Source organism: Phlebotomus papatasi, chromosome 2, assembly GCF_024763615.1.
Source record: "Phlebotomus papatasi isolate M1 chromosome 2, Ppap_2.1, whole genome shotgun sequence".
Lineage (NCBI taxonomy): Eukaryota > Metazoa > Arthropoda > Insecta > Diptera > Psychodidae > Phlebotomus > Phlebotomus papatasi.
The window spans coordinates 8,361,627-8,381,552 of NC_077223.1; the positions used below are offsets into that span (position 1 = coordinate 8,361,627).

At 34.1% G+C, this 19,926-nt stretch overlaps 1 protein-coding gene across 4 annotated transcripts in view; it reads left to right on the forward strand.

Moving 5' to 3' along the window:
* The window catches only part of LOC129803625 (receptor-type guanylate cyclase Gyc76C-like), a 67,509-nt gene that overhangs the window by 23,097 nt on the left and 24,486 nt on the right, over positions 1-19,926 (forward strand). For 2 of the 4 annotated variants that reach the window (XM_055850332.1, XM_055850333.1), the window contains exons 2-4: positions 5,667-5,980; positions 10,751-10,948; positions 17,619-17,903. In XM_055850332.1, coding sequence (XP_055706307.1) covers positions 5,720-5,980; positions 10,751-10,948; positions 17,619-17,903 — 744 coding nt within the window. In that variant the 5' untranslated portion in view covers positions 5,667-5,719. Of the gene's footprint in view, positions 1-5,484; positions 5,981-10,750; positions 10,949-17,618; positions 17,904-19,926 lie in introns of all 4 variants that reach the window. The other 2 variants (XM_055850330.1, XM_055850331.1) reach the window with 1 other exon arrangement.

A 19,926-nucleotide genomic window follows, 5' to 3' on the forward strand; every position in this document is an offset into this window, starting at 1 on the left:
ATTGGAGACAAACAGTGTAAGTAAAATCGCGACGAAAGGGTTCCAAAATCTTGTAAAGTTGCTCTTGAGTGCAGGATTTGTTCTTATTTCTGGTCTTTTCGCTTTTCCCATCTAAAATATTAAGAAAATCTCAAAAAAATCATATTTCCGGTGTTCCCTATTAAAGCATTTGCAGACACTTCAGAAAAACCCTTTTTGTTCACGAAATAGGTAATTATTTCATTTGAAAACTTCACGTACCGTTAACAATAAAGATTAGCACTTAATTTAACTAAAATTAGCCAGATATATGACATAAATGTTAAACAAAACGAATAAAAAACAGTCACCTCCACCTCATTGTGTTTTTCACTGGAAAACATGGTCGATAGATGAAAAATTCAATGGTGAAAGAGTACACTTTTAATTTTTCTGAGAAATTAACAAATTAAAATTTGTGAATATGAATTGATTTTCGCTTTATTTGAAGTAAAATTAACTAAATAATGAAACTGTGGTATAGAAAATATATAAATATAATAATTTAGTACTGTATTTATCGTGAAAACAATGACGTTTCCATTTGGAGTAGCGAAAAATTTCCATTTGGAGCAGGTTTGGAATTAGCTTAATTTGCCCTAGTGTTAATTTAGGTAGAATATCTCATCCATATATCGAGTTCTGTAATTGTAATTAGAGAGTGATGTAACAGCAAAATGGGTGATGGAATACTTCAAAAATGACTTCAAGAAGTCGGCTGAACTCCGACGATTCCATAGCCACTCTCTTCCTGGCGTCAGTCATTTGGACATATCCAAAGTAGTCAGATCCAAAGTAGGCAGAGTAATGGAGTCATCCATTAGGGTCCTCTGATTTCATCCCCTTATTAGAAAAAGTTCTGCTTCATGACGTCAAATAAGCCCCCATGCGACTCACCTGTTCAAATGCTCTCACGGAAGGTAGATTTGACTTGAATAACAACTGTGAGCAAACCTGGAGATCGATCCACCCAAGAGCCAAAGGTCTTGCCTATTGCGCCACTGAGATTCCCGCCTGGGTCATAAAGGGAAATGTTAAAGGTGCTCTACTTCTCAATCTTATCTACAAGTATTAGCTTCTTTATCATTCTAACGCGTACGTGTAGCCCTCCTGAAGTATAGGGCTTTAGTGTAAAAAGGACACTTAAACCAATATTCTATAATTTTCGTCTCAAAAAAGGTATTTGGGGCTGTTTGGGACTCAGGGGCGCGTTCTGGCGGTAGGGAAGTGGCAGGGTGGGGGGCAATCTGACATGACTATTTTACTATCACTCGCCATTGATGAGGAAAATTCGTCACAATATAAAAGCGAACTCAGCATACCTAAGTCATAAACGACAAAGAGGGAAACACATTTTTGATCTGACCAAACTATACCGACCAAAGTGGTTTGTATGCCAAAGATGTTAATTTTGATTTAAAGCTGTCAGACTTCGCTGTTTCTTCTTTAAAATTTAGCTAAACTTTAATTTCCCTACTTGAAAAGGTCCAGTAAAATAAGCAGCAATTTGTTTTATGTCTATTTTCACTAACTTATATTTTGTTGAGTTTTTATAATTACAATTTACTAAGATTACTAATTTATTAAGAGTATTAATCTAAAAATAGTATTGATAATTTGATTTGATACTCTCAGCCAAAACCCTTCACAAGATACAGGGGTGTGTCTTCTTCAAGTAAATCAAGCCAATATTTCCTTTTAGCTTTTTCATATGGTCAGTCTCGAAGGCTAATTTAAATGCAGTGCAATGATTGTCATGGTTAAGGACACATTTCGAGACATTGCAATGCTTCTCACTCTGTGCAATATATGCACCATATACGAGTATTCAGTAAATTCAAAGCGCAAGCACCGAATCCTAAAAGCACTTTTCAAATTCAAACTTTATCCCCGTTAAATTCCTTTCAGGTGCTCTAGTAAAGTTTGTAAGCAGTGTAAGTGCACTCTTACTGCTACGAAGGCAAAAGTGAAGAAAATTATGATAAAGAGAGGAATGTCTTCAGCCTTCTTCTTTCACCTCTTCCTAGAGAGACCCACGTTGGCTACTTTTCTCAATGTATACTCCCCACACATCATCACCCATTTATATAACGTTTTGCTTTTTTTCGTTTGTGTTGTATTTTTGAAAAAAAAAGAAAGAAAAAAGATTGTAAAAGCTACACGAACTCCCGCAAAGACCTTGAGAGCTAAAATTAGACACTCAGCATGTACTTCATTTTTGTATGTGAGGTATTATAAAGTAGATGTAATGCTGTCTACATTACTACACCGATAGAGCTTTGATATCAACTTTTTCACACACTTAGTGTGGACAAACGTGTGTTTTTCTTGGTTTCACTTTTTTGGGATCATACTTGAAAAAAAGGGGTAGCGAAGGTATCCAGCTTTGCGGAATGCCCGAATTTGTGACATTGTTATGATTTTTGCCGGTTTACCACCGATTCGGAGTAAAAATAATCCAATTGAACTTCTAACAAAAATTAATACATATTAATTTTTGATATTACCGGAACATAATCATTTGAAATAGCTTCTAGGTTGTTAGGTTATCAAAGACCTTTCCGAAGAAACCAAATTTGTCCAAATCGGTTGATAAATACGGTTTCCAGAGCTGTTTAACCTTTAACTTTCGAAAAAAAAACGCAAAAGGTAATGATTAAACACCCTTGTGAAGGGAAAACTTTTCATACGATTAGCGTTTCTAAAAACATAGTGGTTTTCGCAGTTTCTGTTTCTGATATGACGAAAATTGCTTATCCACGATCCTAGCATAATGATTTCTCAATTCTAGAAACATTGCCGAGTTGTTCGGATACAATTTCGTGCTTCTAAAATCGTTTCGTGTTTCTCAGATGCGATATCGCGCTTTTAGAAATGTTTTCATGTTTCGTGGAAACAGTTTTGAGCCTCTTGAAATGTTTCTAGTTCCTTGGATGAGGTATTTACGTTTTTTGGAACGTTTTCATGTTTCGTAGATACGATTTTGAGCCTCTAGAGAAGTTTGTGTTCCTTGGATGAGATATCACGCTTCTAGAAACGTTTTCGTGTTTCTTGAATACATTTCAGCATTTCTAGTAGCATTTCTATGTTTCTTGGATACAATTCTATGCTTTTAAACACATTTTCATGTTTCGTGAATATGATTTTGAGCTTTTTGAAATCTTTCTGAGCTCCTTGGATGAGATATGGGGCTTCTAGAAACGTTTTCGTGTTTATTGAACGCATTTTCGGGTGTCTAGAAGCATTTCTATGTTAAACATATTGGATGCCATTTTACGTCTTTAGGAACATTTTTATGTTTCATGGATACAATTTTGGGCCTCTAGAGAAGTTTGTGTCCTTTGGATGTGATATCACGCTTCTAGAAACGTTTTCATGTTTATTGAGTGCATTTTCGCATTTCTAGAAGCATTTCTATGTTTCTTGGATGCCATTTTACGCTTTTAGGCACGTTTTCATGTTACGTGAATACGATTTTGAGCGTTTTGAAATGTTTATGAGTTCGTTGGATGAGATATGACCCGTCTACAAACGTTTTTGTGTTTATTGAATGCATTTTCGCATTTTTTGAAACATTTCTATGTTTCTTGAATGCATTTACACACTTTTAGGAACGTTTTTATGCTTCGTGGAAACGATTTTGAGGTTTTAGAAACGTTTTTGTGTTTACTGAATGTGTTTTCGCGTGTCTAGAAGAATTTCCATGTTTCTTGGATGCCATTTTACGCTTTTAGGAACGTTTTCATGTTTCGTGGCAACGATTTTGAGCCACTAGAGATATTTGTGTTCGTTGGATGAGATATCCCGCTTGTAGAAACTTTTTCGTGTTTATTGAACGCATTTTCTCATTTATAGAAACATTTCTATATTTCTTGGATAAAATTTTACACTTTTAAAAACGTTCTGATGTTCTGTGGAAACGATTTTGAGCCTCTATAAATATTACTGAGTTCCTTGGATGGGGTATATCGGTTCTATAAATATTTTCGTATTTATTGAATGTGTTTCTGCATTTCTAAAAGCGTCTCTATCTTTCTTGGATGAGACTTTACGCTTTAGAATCGTTTTCATGTTTCGTGGATACGATTTTGAGCCTCTGGAGAAGTTTGTGTCTCTTGGATGAGATATCATGATTCTACAAAAGTTTTCGTGTTTCTTTAATGCGATTTCACGCTTTTAGAAACATTTTCCCTTTTCTTGGATACACTTCTGCGTTTTCTAGAAGCATTTAAATCTTTCTTGGATAAAATTTCACGTTACTAGAAACGTTTTCGTGTTTCTTGGATGTGATTTTTATGTTTCAGAAATGTTTTCGAATTCCTTGGATGAGATATCGCGATTCTAAAAACGTTTTCGTGTTTCGTACATTCGTTATTACGCTTCTTGTGCAATTTCACGCTTCTAGATAATTTTTTCGTTATATCTGAGTTCTTTACGTCTAGAGATGTTTTTTCGTTTTTTGGATACGTTTCCGAGTTTATAGAAGCATATCTATGTTTCTTGAATGCAATTTGACGCTTCTATATGCATTTCTGAGTTCTTTGGATGCAATTTCTTGCTTTCAGAAACGTTTTATTGTTTCACAGGTGCGTTTTCGTGTTTTCATAAACATTTCTATGTCCCTTAAATGCGATTTCACATTTCTGAAAACGTTTTCGTGTTTCTTGGATGTGTTTTCATGTTACTAGAAGCATCTTTGTGTACTTCAGATGCAAATTTACGCTTCCTGAAATCTTTTTCTTGTGGTTTCTTGTGGTCCTGAAGTCTTTTTCGGTTTAATGCTTTGTATTTCTACTAAGTTACCGCTTTTCTTAGATAAGCATAATTCATTCATTCATTTTCAACCGCTTATCCCTATTGGTATCAATCAAGATAATCAAGATAAGCATCAATCAAGATAATCTTGAGTGGTCATGCCTTTGGTGCGAAATTCGACTTAGGGACTAGTAGTTCATTCGAAAACTCCAAGTCGCTGTCTCTCACCGTTTGGCTTCTACCTCTTTTAACGGGTTAGAGGGGCAGATGAACAATGTGACGTCATATTTATTAAATCATCTGCTTTACAACGATTTGCCATATAATGGATCCATAGAAAACAGAATCTATCGGTAGAGATCGAGCAATAAAATATAAAAAAAAATCATGTTTTATATAGTTTTGGGAAGGAAGCCAAAAGGTGAAAAACACCTTTCTTTGTGAGTTATGACTTGAGCCAAAAGAAGCATGTCATAAATGTATTGTTGACGTCAACATTGCACTTATCAGCCCAACACGGAAAAATCTTCTTCATCAAGTTTTTAGATGTAAGTGTGTGCACTCATAATGTAAATATAAAATCTGTGGAATGATGGAGGAAATTGTATATGTATAAATGGTCTAAAAATAGATTCTCAAGAGAGTAGAGATAATATTAATTCCCCCTCCTTCTTTTTTTTTCAAACTCTATTCCTAACGCGCGCTCTGCAGACACTCTCAATCCACACAATCTAGCCACGCATTATCCCATCATCCACCTGAGCTCCCACAAATCCCACCCATTCGCCAGAGCAACCTCTCAAACCTCTCGCATTTTCCCCATCTCTCTTCCATGTGCACCTGTGCAACGCGTGGGTGTTGCTGCGGCGGGATGTTTTGACGGATGGGTGCAGGTGTCTGGAGCAAATCTGTGGAGTCGCGCCGATCGGCCCCGCTGCGAGGGGCCATGACGTGTTGGCCCTATTCAGTGCTCCTCCTGCTCACAGCGACCGCGGTCGCAGCCACTCCGGATGGCTCATCATGGGAGCCCAGTCACGGCAGTTTCTTCAGCGGTCGCTTCCGCAGCGAGGGCTACACCTCCGAAAGGCACACCGCAGCCTCAGACAAGACTGTCCTCACTGTCGGCTACCTCACGGCCATCAAGGGCGAACTCAAGGACAAGCAGGGCCTCGCAATTTCCGGGGCTCTCACCATGGCGCTCGATGAGGTAAGTCCCGCAATTTTTTTTTAAACTTTTTTTTTAATATTTCAATTTTAACAATAATAACTATATTTTTTTATTTATTCACTTTTTGTTTTTTATTAAAAAAAAAACACAAAGGGGAAGGGGAAAGGGTCAATTTAAAAAGGAAAATTAGAATGAAAAAAGTATGAGGAATATAGAAAACTAAAAAAAAGTACTCTATCGATAAAAAATAATAATAAAAAAACTCTTTGAAAAAAGAAAATTCCTCTTAGCGTGAATTCACCACTTTTGGCCACCTTAAGTACCACTTTCTGCCAATGTAAAAATATTCTAAGACCGTATTGTTTATTGCTGAACAAACAAGATATTCTTTTTTGATAAATATCGTCCAACACATAATAAAATTTAAAAAAAAAATCGGAAAATCCTAAATTATTTTGTGTAATGTTGAAAAATTTTAATAGAAGGGGCGTGGTCTAAAATTATTATTCAGTGAAGCTCATTTAGGAAGCTAGAAATTATATTCCTGCAAAATATGGTTTAAAAAAAGACTAAAGATTTTGTAAAAGTGTATAAAGATTTTTTTTTTAATTAAATTTAAAATGCTACGGTAAATGCCGGTGACTTTGTCCTCTGCGGGTGTTTTTGACCTCCTGTTGTCCGTAGGCTTTTTTTTTAATTCTAAGATTTATTAATGATCTTCGCCGATCTAATCAATCAGGCACAGAAAATGTCCCTTTGTCCCAAACAGGTAGAGATGGCAGATTTCATGAAATTTCACCGTAGTCGCCATATACATTAGACGGAAAAACGTGAAATTTCATGAAATTAACAGGCGCTACTGATTACTTCCCAAAGCACAGAAAATTTCCCTTTACCCGAATAGGCGCTACTGATAACATCCTAAAACGCAGAAAATTTCCTTTGCCCCAAACAGGCGCTACTGATAACTTTCTAAAGCACAGATAATTTCCATTTGCCCTAAACAGACGATACTGAAAGTATTCCAAAGCACAGAAAATTTCCCTTTGTCCCAAAAAGGCGATACTGATAACTTGCTAAAGCACAGAAATTTCCCTTTGTCCAAAACAGGCGATACTGATAACTGCCCAAAGCACAGAAAATTTCACTTTCCCCAAAAAGACGATACTGATAACTTCCCAAAGCACAGAAAATTTCACTTTCCCCAAACAGACGATACTGATAACTTCCTAAAGCACAGAAAATTTTCCTTTCTACCAAACAGGCGATACCGGTAACTTCCCAAAGCACAGAAAATTTCCCTTTTCCCAAACAGGCGATACTGATAACTTCCCAAAGCACTGAAAATTTCCCTTTGTCTCAAACAGACGATACTGATAACTTCCTAAAGCACAGAAAATTTTCCTTTCTACCAAACAGGCGATACTAATAATTTTGCAAAGCACAGAAATTTTCTCTTTGCTTCAAACAGGCGATACTGAAAACTTCCCAAAGTACGGATAATTTCACTTTGCCCGAATAGGCGATACTGATAACTTCTCAAAGCATAGAAAATTTCCCTTTGTCCCAAACAAGCGATACCGGTAACTTCCCAAAGTACAGAAAATTTCCCTTTGCCCCAAACGGGCGATACTAATAACTTCCCAAAGCATAGAAAATTTCCCTTTGTCCCAAACAGGCGATACCGGTAACTTCCCAAAGCACAGAAAATTTGCTTTTGTCCCAAACAAACGATACTGATAACTTCCCAAAACGCAGAAAATTTCCTTTGCCCCAAACAGGCGCTACTGATAACTTCCCAAAGTACAGAAAATTTCCCTTTGCCCCAAAAGGGCGATACTAATAATTTTGAAAAGCACAGAAACTTTCTCTTTGCCTCAAACAGACAATACCGGTAACTTCCCAAAGCACAGAAAATTTCCTTTTGTCCCAAACAGACGATACTGATAACTTCCCAAAACACAGAAAATTTCCCTTTGCCCCAAACGGGCGATACTAATAATTTTGCAAAGCACAGAAACTTTCTCTTTGCCCCAAACAGACAATACCGGTAACTTCCCAAAGCACAGAAAATTTCCTTTTGTCCCAAACAGACGATACTGATAACTTCCCAAAACACAGAAAATTTCCCTTTGCCCATAACAGGCGCTACTTATTACTTTCCAAAGCATAGAAAGTTTCCCCTTCCTTAACAGGCGATAGTGATAACTTCCTGAAGCACAGAAAATTTCCCTTTGCTGCAAACAGTCGATACTGATAACTTCCTAAAGCACAGATAATTTCCCTTTGCCCAAATAGGCGATACTGATAACTGCCCAAAGCACAGAAAATTTCCCTTTGCCCCAAACAAGCGATACCGGTAAATTCCCAAAGTACAGAAAATTTTCCTTTGCCCGAATAGGCGATACTGATAACTTCCTAAAACGCAGAAAATTTCCCTTTGTCCCAAACAAGCGATACTGTTAACTTCCCAAAGTATAGAAAATTTCCCTTTGCCCCAAACGGGTGATACTAATAATTTTGCAAAGCACAGAAATTTTCTCTTTGCCCCAAACAGGCGATACTGAAAACTTCCCAAAGTACAGATAATTTCACTTTGCCCGAATAGGCGATACTGATAACTTCCCAAAGCATAGAAAATTTCCCTTTGTCCCAAACAAGCGATACCGGTAACTTCCCAAAGTACAGAAAATTTCCCTTTGCCCCAAACGGGCGATACTAATAACTTCCCAAAGCATAGAAAATTTCCCTTTGTCCCAAAAAAGCGATACCGGTAAATTCCCAAAGTACAGAAAACTTGCTTTTGTCCCAAACAAACGATACTGATAACTTCCTAAAACGCAGAAAATTTCCCTTTGTCCCAAACAAGCGATACTGTTAACTTCCCAAAGTATAGAAAATTTCCCTTTGCCCCAAACGGGCGATACTAATAATTTTGCAAAGCACAGAAATTTTCTCTTTGCCCCAAACAGGCGATACTGAAAACTTCCCAAAGTACAGATAATTTCACTTTGCCCGAATAGGCGATACTGATAACTTCCCAAAGCATAGAAAATTTCCCTTTGTCCCAAACAAGCGATACCGGTAACTTCCCAAAGTACAGAAAATTTCCCTTTGCCCCAAACGGGCGATACTAATAACTTCCCAAAGCATAGAAAATTTCCCTTTGTCCCAAAAAAGCGATACCGGTAAATTCCCAAAGTACAGAAAACTTGCTTTTGTCCCAAACAAACGATACTGATAACTTCCTAAAACGCAGAAAATTTCCCTTTGTCCCAAACAAGCGATACTGATAACTTCCTAAAGCACAGAAAATTTTCCTTTCTACCAAACGGGCGATACTAATAACTTCCCAAAGCATAGAAAATTTCCTTTTGTCCCAAACAGACGATACTGATAACTTCCCAAAGCATAGAAAATTCCCTTTGCCTGACAGGTGATACTTTTAATTTCCCAAAGAACAGAAAATTTCCCTTTGCTCCAAACAGTCGTTACTGATAACTTCCCAAGGCATAGGAAATTTCCCTTTGCCCAAAAAGCCGATACTGATAACTTCTCAAAGCATAGAAAATCTCCCTTTGCCCAAATAGGCAATACTGATAACTTCCCAAAGTATAGAAAACTTCCCTTTGCCCCAAACAGGCGATTCCGGTAACTTCCCAAAGCACAGATAATTTCCCTTTGCCCCAAAAAGGCGGTACTAATAACTTCCCAAGACATAAAAAATTTCCCTTTTTCCCAAACAGACGCTATTGATAACTTCCCGAAGCACATATAATTTTCCCTTGTCTCACCATATTTAGATCATTGCTTAACCTAGATCGGAACATAGATGTGTTCTGAAAAGGTCTTGCTATCAGCTACGACCTACTAAAATTTCAGACCAATCGAACGAGATTTTTGTTTAGACAGTTATTCAAAATGGCGGACAGAAACGTCAAATCGAAATGGCGACCATGCCATCTTGTAGGTCTCGAACATCTCACCCTTGAAAGTCAAGACCTTCCTTATTATTTCTTATAATTAATTGTTGATTTGTGGTATTTCTTGAAGGGGGGCAAAGTCACCCGTACCATATCCCAAATGCAAGCCTTTTGATTGGCTAATGCTTTGAGAGGTTTCAAGCTCTAGCCAATCAGAGAATGAGCTAAGGCTTGGTAATTGGGGAAGGGCTTTCAGGCTTCGCACATTGTCTGGCTTCGAACACTTTATATCCTTTGAACATTTTTTTTTAATGAATCTGACCTAATGAATATGAGTTATTCTAAGCCAGAGTGTGTACGAAATCTGAAAGTCTTCTCCTATATTGCACGGAATTAATAACAAATGTTCCAGTGCAACTGTGAACAAATGAAGAATAAAAGGCATTTTCCTCCGCGGAAAAAAAAAGAAATGGAATAAACAACCTGTTCAACAGAGTCACGTGTGCTGCTTGAGAAAAAGTCAATTTCGTCATATGCGATTGCTGACTATAAAAACGACTATTAAAATATTGTCTTTTAAGTGATGGTCTAAAAATAGATATCAACATTGCGAAGGGAATTTCAATGTGGCGAGTGCAAGGTGAAGGTTTTGCGCTCCATAGGCTGCAATTGTGACCATCACCGAGAGAGATGCTCTGCATTTCCGTGTGAGATGTCAATCCCAAAATGGGGCCAGAAGGTGTGGGCTCTGAGGGAGGGGGGGAGGAGGAATGGGTACCGCGGGAATTTGTGTGTAATTTTTAAATAAAATATCCGGCAACTGAGTCATGTGACATGCGAGAGAGAGCATGTGAGAGTGAATCTGATTGAATTCTTCCCATCCCAGATCAACAACAATCCCCACATTCTGCCCAATGTGACTCTGGCACTCAGATGGAATGACACACGAGGAGATACCGTGCTGGCCACACGAGCCATCACCGAGATGATTTGTGACGGCGTGGCGACGTTTTTTGGACCCGAGGGACCCTGCCATGTTGAGGCTATTGTGTCACAGAGTCGCAATATTCCAATGATTTCCTATGTGAGTTGCAAATTGACAAAAGAGGGGCTGGTTATTTGTCACACATTCATCACAAATTATGCTCACGTGCTTCAGCAATTTGCTAATAATTTCTCAGAATATTAATTTGAAGTTATTAATAAGTTCATAGCGCCAGCGATAAGTGATGTTAAAATACTCTACAATCACGTCGTTTAAATCTTCATTTGCTTTACACAGCCGATGCGTCAATTGCTGATTCAAGCGGCGAACTTAGGGGAAAGCTTTCAGGTTTCACACACAGATCCACACAGAAAAAAAAATTCGTAAAATTGTTTGTAAATGTTTGTGAATTCCTATTGGAGGCTTACAAAATTCTCGTAAATCGTATAACCTACAAACAAGTTCGTAAAAGTTTGTGGTTTTTACAAACATTGTTCGTAGCATAATCATTTGACGAGCATTTTTTGTAGAATTTACAAACATTTATTCGTAAATGTTTGTAAACACACAGAAAAATGTTCGTAAATTTTTGTCAGGCAAACAAAAACCTACGAATAAATGTTTGTCAAGTGATTATTTTACAAATAATGTTTGTGAAAAAGTGCGAATATTTTTCCGGACCTCCTAGTCCTAAGTCCCTAGTAGAAATTCACAAACATATTCAAACAATTTTACGAAATATTTTCTTTCTGTAGGGTAAATTAAGCTAATTCAAAACCTGCTCCAAATGGAAATTTTTCGCTACTCCAAATGGAAACGTCATTGTTTTCATGATAAATACAGCACTAAATTATTTATATTTTTATATTTTCTATACCACAGTTTCATTATTTAGTTAATTTTGCTCCAAATAAAGCGAAAATCAATTCATATTCACAAATTTTAATTTGTTAATTTCTCAGAAAAATTAAAAGTGTACCTTTTCACCATTGAATTTTTTATCGATCGACCTTGTTTTCCAATGAAAAACACAATAAGGTGAATGTTTTTATTCGTTTTGTTTAACATTTATGTCATATTTCTGGCTAATCTTAGTTAAAGTTAAATATAGTTAAATTAAGTGCTAATCTTTAATGTTAACGGTACGTGAACTTTTCAAATGAAATAATTACCTATTTCGTAAACAATAAAGGTTTTTCTAAAGTGTCTGCAAATGCTTCAATAGGAAACTCCGGAAATCTGATTTTTTGGAGAGATTTTCTTATTTTTTTTTATATGGAAAGGAAAAAAGACCAAGAATAAGAACAAATCCTGCACTAAAGAGTAACTCAACAGGGTTTTTGAAGCCTTTCGTCGCGGTTTCACTTACACTGTTTGTCTCCAATTAGAAACATTTCCTTGTCTCCATTTGGATTAATTTGTTTCCAATAGAAGAATTTTATACTCGCGTATTTCTCTTGTATTTAAGAAGTTTTCAAATTATATCTGAAGAATTTTCACTAAACAGTAACATTCTAGAAGAGACAAGGAGCAAATTTATGTAATTCTCTTCAGAAAAAAATATGAACTTAATATGTTAAATCTTCTGTCAAAGTTATAGCGTCTGAAAATGGTTTTGAATTAGGACATTTACCCTAAGAGTAGGTCAAATTCATTGAAGGAATACGGAAAAACTATGAAGTGTTTCAAGCCAGAGTTTGTGCGAAGCCTGACAGACTTCCCCTATATACATTTTTTACTACAGATTTAAGGAATTTTGGATGTTCCAAGGCATTACGACGTAATTAAATATTAAATCACAGAAAATATTTCAATCCACTGTATTCTTTGATTGGCTAGAGCTTTCAAAGCTCTAGCCAATTAGAGAACGTAGTGAAACTAAAAAAAAATGTGTAATTTAATATTTAATTCCCACAAAATACCATGTCATTTAATACAAAATATTTGGTTTGAGCTAAATTTGAGCAAAAATCTAAGATATCCCCGTAGCAAAATTCCACAGAAATTCCAGTGGAAAGCTAGCGTTCAAATTGCAATAATCCGCCGAATTTGACATTAAAATTTCAGGAAGATTTCCATAGAATTCGGAGTCAAAAATCCAATTGGAATCATAGGAATCATAGCTCTGTATGGAATTTTAAGTACGATCCACTGGAATTCCAGCGTTAAATTCCGCGGAACTCCACGGAACATTTATATGGAAAATCAAACGTGAATCGTCCGCGGGATAAGTTGGAGAAATTCTATGAAAAATTCCACTCTCTTTCCATAGGGTTTTCCATGCTTTTTCCACTATTTTTCTAAAAAAAAGTCTAGCAGTCTAAAAAAGTCTAAAACAGTTTTAGTGACTCCTGCGACAAATAATAGTAAAATTAATTAGGGTAAGTGTGCCAAATTTCGGCCAGCTTCTAATTTCGGCCACTTTGAGTGTAATTTCGGCCATGCAAATAAATTAATTAAAATTATGTATGTGATCTTCGAATAGTCAATGAATTCATTTTGCTTTCCAATATTTATTCATTTTAGAATGTATTAACACAAAGACAGTTAAATTTTAGGTATAATTTGAATTTAAATTGCGTTGTAAAAACTCAGTGTGGAAAGAGTCTTACAAAAAATGTGACAGATCGATTGTGTCTCTAGCAGTGTTGTGATTTGTGGTGAAGTGCAGAAGGTTTTCCTTCGGTGTTTTTCATGAAAATTGATTAGTTTTCATTAAAGATTGTTTCTGTTTATGTTAATAGTAAATCAATCTTTAAATTTCGGGTAAAATATCCCAGCTGGATCCTGTATTTCGCGTAAAAAAGTATATACTTTGTGAGCGTCTCTACGGTGAGGTAGTGTTGCCTATTTCGGCCACATCTTTTGCTTTCCTAAATTTCTTATTCATTTTATGTTTTCTTTTTCAATTTCTGAATTCTACAATGTCCAGAGAAAAAAAGCATCGCTTCTATGAAAAAGATGATGTGAAAAAGTCATTGGAACAGTTCAGGAAGTGCAAATTGCTACGGGAATATGCGCGTAAATTTGAGATGCTACTCTTCAGGTGTTTAGGACAAATTACACGGAAGATCTCAGGGCTTGAGTTATATAAACGTATTAAATTAAATATTAAACTCGTTCCGTTTGACGTTTTGAAATTTTCTATCCGTTGCGTCACAAAATGTGGTCAGAAAAAAGATGGCCGAAATTTCACACAAAGTGGCCGAAATACTACCCAAAGCAATGTCCATATTTTTATTATTTTTTCAATATTTTAGGAAGTGATTTAAAGAAAACAAAAATGATAAACTAGTCTTGAAGGTTCCACACAACCCTCCCGAAAAGGAAGTAACAAAAAATATCAATATGAATTAAAAATATTGCATTTCAAACTTAGGACTTCGGTGCTTACATGCAACTATGCCGAAATTTGGCACACTTACCCTATGCGACACTGAGTTTCGTGTAGATAATAGTGAAGTCATTATAATAAATAGGTTGCCAACCAAAAATAAGACTCTTTTTATTTCATTTAATGTGTATTTTAGAAAAATACTTTTTTACTATCTAAACAGAATATACAATACTTAAAAACAACAAAAATGTAACTTCTACGAACGATATGATGTGAAAAAGACTTTAAAAGAATTTCGGAGAGGCAAGGAACTATGAGAGTCAAGGTGTCCGAAATACCACCAAACGCAATTTCTATATTTTTATTCATTTTAAAATGTATTAAGAATGATTTTAGAGAAAAGAAATATGATAAACTATCTGCAAGGTTCCAAGGAACACTCCTTAAAAAAGAATTAAAAAGATATTTTTGTATTAAAAATAAAAAATAAAAAATTTCACGTCAAACTTAAGACTTTGGCGCTTGCATGTAACAATGCCGAAATTTAGTACACTTGCCGTAAATAGTTAAATTGTTAAATACTTTTAATGATAATAATAAAATGATTTTCAACTTAAATAAGTTTTAGATTTGAAGCCTGTTATTTTCTTACAATAAAACCATTCAAATGTTGTGGATAATTTTCCAAAATTAAGACTTTTCTCAGGCTATAAAGTACGTAAAACAATTGGGTAAACTTTCGTAAATTATTGAGTGCATTCAATAATTTTATATTATAATTTGTAATCTTATAAAATTACTATATTGTCAAAATTATTCTTGACATTTGAATGGTTTTATTTTAGGAAATTAAAATGTTTTAAATATGAAGCTATTTTAAGTGAAAATTTATTTTATTAAAGTCTCAATATTTCTTCGTCATTTGGATTAACAATTGTTGTAACTACACTGCGTCTAACTAAGTTACGACAATTGCTGATTTAGATGACAGTAGGGGGAAGTGGGGCACCTTTGAAATGGGGTAACTTTGAAATCAATTTTTTTCTCGCTTATTTTTAAGTGGAACTGAACGCTATTTAAGATAATGATAAAATGACTTTAGTTCTACAATTGGTGATAAATTAATGATCTTATTTTTTAAATTTTAAGATATGAGAAGCAATTTTCAAAAAACAGTCTCAAACTGTAATTCTGCTCTCGAAGTTTTAGGTAATTTTCTTCACAATAATAATACCTACCAAAAAAGCACTGCTCAGAGAATAAAGGGTTAATATGCATAATAGATTACTACAAAATATTGGACCCAGAATAGCTTCTTATTATAAATTAGCAGTAATTTTTCAGAAATATCTTTTGGGCCAACTTTGAAATTTAAAATGGGGCAACTTTGAAGCACTTCTGGCAAGACTATTTTCAAATAACCTTACTTTTCTTAATAAATTCTTTGTCTTGTTCTAATCAACTGTAAAGACTGTGAAGACGGTAGCAGCTCCTTCCTTAATAGCTTTATGGAAAGCTGTTCCTAAAATATATACAATTTCCTGACTACTCTGTACTTATTGGAAGTATTCACCTACAGTTCCTCAAAACAACATTTACAGTGCCCGCTTTCTAATCCGGATCGCCGTAATCCGGACGAGTTATCGACGGTTACCTTTAAAATCATTTTGAGGTTATGTATGCATGTGTGTTCAGCAATGAGAATGAATTATCCTGTGAAGTTTTTGTTCAATAAATGAAGTATAATAGTACAGTTCTGTCTCTTTATATGCACACTCTCTATATGCACAGCTTTTGTGTCGGTTGCATTCAAAATCAATTTGTTTACATTTTGACAAAGTAATAAAGAAAATTATTTTCTTGGTAACTAATTTTTCTCGTTTTTAATTATCTTAATTTTATTTTTTTTGTCTCATATTATAGTTAAAATAACACGGGGAATTCTAGAACAATAAAAAAATAATAATGTTTTAAAAGAAAGAAAAAAAACCGTTGGGAATTTCAAAAAAAGTTGTGCATATTCAGAGAGAGAACTGTCAAAAAAAGTACCCAAACTGTGCATATAGCGAGACAGTACTGTATAGAATTCTCTAATTTTGTCCTTTTAAACTTCTTTAAAACTTTTATTCTAATTCTCGGAAAAAAACCTTGTATTATATTTTCAAGACGTTGAACAAATTCAAAAAATCCATCCGGATTACGAAGCGGACATCTGTCAAATTGTCTCCCAATCATCCGGATTACGAAGCGGGCACTGTACTTGTTTCATTTTCTTTGACAGAGTTTCAGATGCATTAGGGTTACCATACGTAACACACCGCAAAAATTGATTTTCACCTGTATATTTTACACACAAAACATGGTTTCAAAAGAACTTCTAAAAAGTAATTTAAAAATTTCTTTCATTGCTTAAACAGACTTGTTAGGTTTATTAGACAATGTTCTAACTGTAAGACTGCTCAAAATCGATTATACTTTTAAAATAACACACAAAAAATGTCTTTCAAATGTACCCTGAACCATTTCAAAGTTACCCCACATGGGGTACATTTGAAAGGAATGTCGTGATATTTTAATTTTCCATTTTAGGAAATATCAGAAGCTTTAACTCCCAAAAGATAAATATGTTATGAATCACAATTAGTAAGAGATTTTATTTGTGATATAATTGATTTAATTCACTATATCTATAACACAGGAAAAAAGTCCAAAGTCGGAACTTCATTCTCATTTCAAAGGTGCCCCACTTCCCCCTATGTCAATTTTTCTGCCAAATATTCTCAGTTTTGAAAAATAACCTTGCAATAAATCACAAAATTATTACATTCTCTGTATTTAATATTTATTTACGCGGTAAATAAATACAACGAACCAATGTCGGGTAATTTAACATCACTATCAGGTAATTCTCATTCCATGCAGCACATCTCAATCACCAATAAATCAATTGTTCGCCTGATTAGGCAGGTGCAAAAAGACACACCTTTTCACTTTTTTTTCGCAACAAGAAAAAAAAATCTGCTGATTCTCACATGATTTCCCTGCGAGAAGTAGGGAAAAAAATGTGAGATTACTTTTGGAGCATGTGTCCAAAAAATTAAAAATAAACTGCAAATGAATGTGATTTTTTTTGCTGAAGAATTCTTGCGCTAACTTATTGAAAGCGAAGGAAAAAAAAATTAAAGACAGAGCAATTCTTGCCTTTGTCATGACTTCCGCAAGAAAGTCACCCAAATTGCTGAAGCAATGCCAATTGATCCCTTGGCAATAAGACTTTTTCCTTCTTCATCCAATCATGCTGAGTATTGAATTCGATCTGGTGGCTCAGTTTAGCATTCCAGCTCATTTTCTTCGTTGCAAGAGACATTAAAAAAAAAGTCGAAGAAGACTGTATTAATTTGGCCCTATTTCTGCGCGGTGGGATATTTATAGAAATGCTCCGATTACATGGCGTCCACCATTCCAACATTCGCAAGAACTGAACCACCAGACACTCAGGTCACCAAATCCATCATCTCCCTCCTCAACTACTACGGCTGGAAGAAATTCTCCATTATCCACGAAGAACTCTGGTCCACAGTGGCCAATTCCCTGCAGGAACAGGCCAAACAGAGGAACATGACAGTCAATCACATGTTGGCTGTTGTGGACAATCACAAGTGCTGTGAGAATAGCATGGAGTGCTGCAGAAGCGGATATTGGTATCAAGTTGTTCAGGTGAGAAAAAAAAACACTCCGCGGAATTATCAAAATTGTGAATTTGATGTTATACTGTCTGCAGACTGAAGGTTTAACCTCGTTTCCAAAAGCTCTTAAAAAACTCATTTTTGCATTAAATTTGTTTATGTAATTTGTTTATCTGCTTAAAATTTTCCAATAATTGCTTAAGATCAGGACAATTTAATTTCCATTTCCTATAAAAACAAAAATCGGTTTAAACCGGTTGAAACCGATTTAGAATTGAACGGTGATCAAAAATCTTCGGCATTGAATAAACGAGCAGTAAAAAGTCAAATTTGGTCAGCAAAAAATTCGAAATGATCAATAAAAAAATGAAAAAAATGGTCAGTAAAATATAAAAAATGCCAGTAAAAAGTTAAAAAAGGGCAGTAGAAAATTAAGAACAGCAGTATTTTATTAAAAGGGGTCAGTAAAATATGAAAAGCGGTCAGCAAAAAATTAAACGTAATCAGTAAAAAATTAAAAATGATCAGTAACGAAGTTAAAGATGACTAGTAAAAAAGAATTAAAAATTGTCAGTAAAAAAATAAAAAGTGGTTAGTAAAAAATTAAAAATGAGCCGTGAAAATGTTCAATTTGGTCAGTAAAAAATAAAAAAATGAGCAGTAAAAATTTAAAAAAAAGCAGTAAAAGAATAAAAATGAGCAGTAAAAAATAAAAAGTGGTCAGCAAAAAATTCAAAATGTGCAGTAAAAATATTCGAGTTGTTCAGTGAAAAATTAAAAAGTGATCAACATTTGTAATTTTTTTTACTGCTCATCTTTAATTTTTTGCTAATTACTTTTTTAATTTTCACTGATCAATATTCGAATATTTCTACTGATCGGTTTTAATGTTTACTGGCCACTTTTTATTTTTTACTTATAATTTCCAATTTTTGCTGCTAATTTTTATTTTTTTACTGCTCATTTTCAATTTTTTGCTGATGAACTTAAATATTTCTATACTGCTCATTTTTAATTTTTACTGACCATATTTTGTTTCTACTGACCATTTTTAATTTTTTACTGACAAAATTTTATTTTTTACTGCATATTTTTAATTTTTTGCTGCTCATTTTTGATTTTTTTTTACTGCTCATTTTTAATTTTTTGCCAATTACTTTTTAATTTTTCACTGATCAATTCGAATATTTCTACTGATCGGTATTATTTTTTTACTGACCACTTTTTATTTTTTACTTATAATTTTGAATTTTTTGCTGCTAATTTTTATTTTTTTACTGCTCATTTTCATTTTTGTTTTGCTGATCGACTTGAGTATTTCTGCTGCTCATTTTTAATTTTTTACTGACAATATTTTGTTTCTACTGACTATTTTTAATTTTTTACTGACGAAATTTTATTTTTGCAGATTTTTAATTTTTTACTGTTAATTTTTAATTTTTCAATGATCAATATTCGAATATTTCTACTAATCAGTTTTAATTTTTTACTGACCACTTTTCATTTTTTACTGTTGATTTTTAATTTTTTACTGACCATATTTGGTTTTTACTGCTAATTTTCATTTTTTGCTGATCGACTTAAGTATTTCTACTGCTCATTTTTAATTTTTTTACTGACCATTTTTAATTTTTTACTGACAAAATTTTATTTTTTGCTGCTCATTTTTAGTTTTTTTACTAACAAAATTTTATTTTTTACTGCTCATTTTTAATTTTTTGCTAATTAGTTTTTAATTTTTCACTGATCAATTCGAATATTTCTACTGATCGGTTTTAATTTTATACTGACCACTTTTTATTTTTTTTACTTATAGTTTTGAATTTTTTGCTGGTAATTTTTTTTTTACTGCTCATTTTCAATTTTTTTCTGACAGACTTGAATATTTCTACTGCTCTTTTTAATTTTTTACTGACCATAGTTTGTTTCTACTAAATGTTTTTATTTTTTTACTGACAAAATTTTGTATTTTACTGCTCATTTTTAATTTTTTGCAGATTACTTTTTAATTTTTCACTGATCAATATTCGAATATTTCTACCAATCAGTTTTAA